The 2,955-nt window shown below is 35.7% G+C and overlaps 1 protein-coding gene across 1 annotated transcript in view; it reads right to left on the minus strand.

Moving 5' to 3' along the window:
• Positions 1–231: 231 nt before the first annotated feature.
• deptor (DEP domain containing MTOR-interacting protein) overlaps positions 232–2,955 on the minus strand; it is a gene marked incomplete in the record, with an annotated part of 40,897 nt that continues 38,173 nt past the window's right edge. The window contains 1 exon segment of the mRNA XM_014022907.1: positions 232–1,702. Within this exon segment, the coding sequence (XP_013878361.1) occupies positions 1,574–1,702 (129 nt within the window).

A 2,955-nucleotide genomic window follows, 5' to 3' on the forward strand; every position in this document is an offset into this window, starting at 1 on the left:
ACATTAAGGTTAATAATGTAAATTGTGTTTTGTAGTTTTAGTACTGGTGTTGCTAAGAAGGTAACTTACTTGCAAAAAAAGGATTCTTATTCTGCCAGTGTTCAAAAAAACAGGTTAATATGTGAAACAATAGGAGCAATAACATCTTACTGATTCAGAGTAAAAGCTGAAACTTTCCACACCTCAAAGAAAAAGCTGTCTAAATTATAAAAAGAAACATAAAACTGAATGAAAACATGATAAAAGCTACATTAAGGAGAAACTGGTAAATGCTCAGTAAAAATCATATCTGAAGATTAATTTGAAAAGAGACTTARTTTTCAGATCACAAAGGGGGAGTTTGTAAAAAAATATTTAGTTATTTAATGAAAAAATCTGTTTTAATTTGGACAACCTTCAACCATCCATCCAAACATCACAGATGTAAGATGTGTTCTATTATAGGTGTTTTAGTTCTTCATTAAAACATTTATACAAGCAATGTGAAACCTGTCTAACAAATCAACTTCTTGCTGTTTTAAATTTCCTTTACTTGTGCTGCTGAGCACAACAGGTTTTAAACTCTTAGAAAGTTTTATTGTAAATAAAACACATCTAGAACTGTTTAATACTTTTAAACAAATTCTCAAATGTAATAGTCTCTAAGTTTCTGGTTTGATTATCAAATAACAAAGAATAAAACTTAGTTTGCTCAATTTCTAAAATAAACAAAAAAGCTTAATAAAACAACTCAGTGCTGCTGCTGTGTTATTTAATGTAATACAATTCTGATAGTCTAATTATAGCAAAGGGTTTTCGTGTTTTTATATAAAAATACACTGTTAAGCTGTTTATCTCTATAGCTTCTTTAACGYTTGGCAGTTAAACATTAATATGCTTTGGCATATTTTTCACTTATTTATTGAYACGTGGCAGTACTTATGATGTTTATTTTTATCTTTCCTCAAAAAAAGGGGGACAAATAAAAGAACTAAAGCTTTTGTGACCAGATTTGAAATGTTCCTCGTCCTGTCTTGTCCAGCAGAGGRCAGTGTGGAGCAGCAGATAAACTGACATTATCTGACTGTGGCAGAGGTCATGAATGTGTTCACAGAGTAATTATGATTATTTTTGACACTTTCACCTTTGATTTGTTCAGCTCTGAGTCATGATGTCAGGGTTTATTCCCGTCCTTGTGACCTCACTTTTATTGTTTCCTGTGATCAGGAAGATGTGTTTCAGTTTGAACACAAACCAGGAACACAGGTTTACATGTACACGTATGTAGATATATATTTTTTTGTTTTTACTCCACACATGATAAGTGTTCTCATTAAAACTTGACAGTCTTTGTTGGCACAAACAGCTGGATCACAGATGTTTTCCTCTTGCTTTAGAAGAAAAAGTCAAATCCTGAACAAGCTGCATCCTTTCTCCGCAGATTGAGTTTGTTTTGTTCTGAAACTTTCCTCCTCTAAACAAGAACAAATGTGCGCTGTGCTTCAGGTGATCCACGTCCGTCTCTTTGTGTGGTTTGAGTTCAGGTACCAACAATCCCCCGCGCCTCTTCTGCACGTCTGAAGAGCTTCTCCTGTCAGACCTGCGCCTCCTCCATCACCTCCATGACGATCGTCCTGGGCCCCGTCAGGATCAGGTTGCTGACGGTCCGGTAGTCGTGACACAAGACGTTCAGTCCGTTCACCGACACCACAAACTGACAAACCTGCAGACGGACAGAGAGGAAAACATTGTTTTTTTAATCTTTAGGATTAAACATAAATGCCAAAATAAAGAGGAATTTATGTTTTTCCTGTAGCAAAAAGATCTGTTCCAGCAGTGCCTTGTTTTAATGCTACTGAATGCTAAATGCTAATAAATGATACAAACTGGTAATTATATTTGTTTTAGATACAGTAATTTTTAAAAAAAAAATCTTTCAGGTTTAGATCTTGGCTACATAAAACAATGTAAACAGGTCATAAATGACTCCTGCAGAACAATGTAAAAAAAAAAAACATTAAGAACATTTTCTTTCATTAGAARTTATAAACCAAACACATCACTGGATGGATTTTCCTATAATCTGTTACAGTTTTGCTTGACTGGCACTTGTTWTGGTTCACTTTGACACAAAGCTATAATAAAGATGTAAATGAGACAGTAAAACAGCAGGAAGAACGCAATCATCACTCTCTGCTCAYGCACAAACCTTCTTATCTTCATCTTGTCACTGCTCCAACAGATAAAACCAAAACTTCTCGTTTGTGACTCATCCAGAGAAAAATAAAAGTGGTGTCCTGATATACTTGTATTTTTACAAGTAATTGTAATAAAAAAAAGACTCGATACTCAGGACCGATACCAGGATCAATTCTGGYATTGAATTGAATGTTACAGTTATGCAGTGTTGTGCAAAATCGACTGTTATAATGTCATTCCCTCATCAAACACAAACCCAGAGTGTTGCTTKGACTCATTCGTGCATGTTTGATAAATCCTTGAATCTCCTGTGGTAGACACGAGGAGCTGCCTAAACACTATCTGGTACAAAGTCCCACCCTGAAGCTCAGTGCGCAGCTGAGCCCCTGCCCCACAGAGCGCCGCTCCCCCCGAAGTTTTGTTGCGAAGACATGCTGAAGTGGGAGTGTCAGAAACGGTAGGATGTTCTTAAAGAGACAGGGGCCAATTTCTAGTTGTTTAGATAGACTATGGTGTAAAGTCTAATTCATTTTTGAAATATACAGCTTTTTCATAACAGCTGAAGACAGCATTTATTTGATTGTGGTGTAGAATTATACAGAAGACGCTGCAGTCATCAAAGAAAAAAATACACGTAATTACGATCTCGTAATTACGAATTTAGAACTTGTAATTACGAGATCCTGATCTCATAACTATGAGAAACGTTGAGGAGAGTCCTCGCTGACCTACACTACATGAAAAGTGGACAATCAAATTTGATTTGCTTTCATTTCA

The sequence above is a fragment of the Austrofundulus limnaeus genome, unplaced genomic scaffold (assembly GCF_001266775.1).
Source record: "Austrofundulus limnaeus strain Quisiro unplaced genomic scaffold, Austrofundulus_limnaeus-1.0 Scaffold348, whole genome shotgun sequence".
In the NCBI taxonomy this organism is placed as follows: Eukaryota; Metazoa; Chordata; class Actinopteri; order Cyprinodontiformes; family Rivulidae; genus Austrofundulus; species Austrofundulus limnaeus.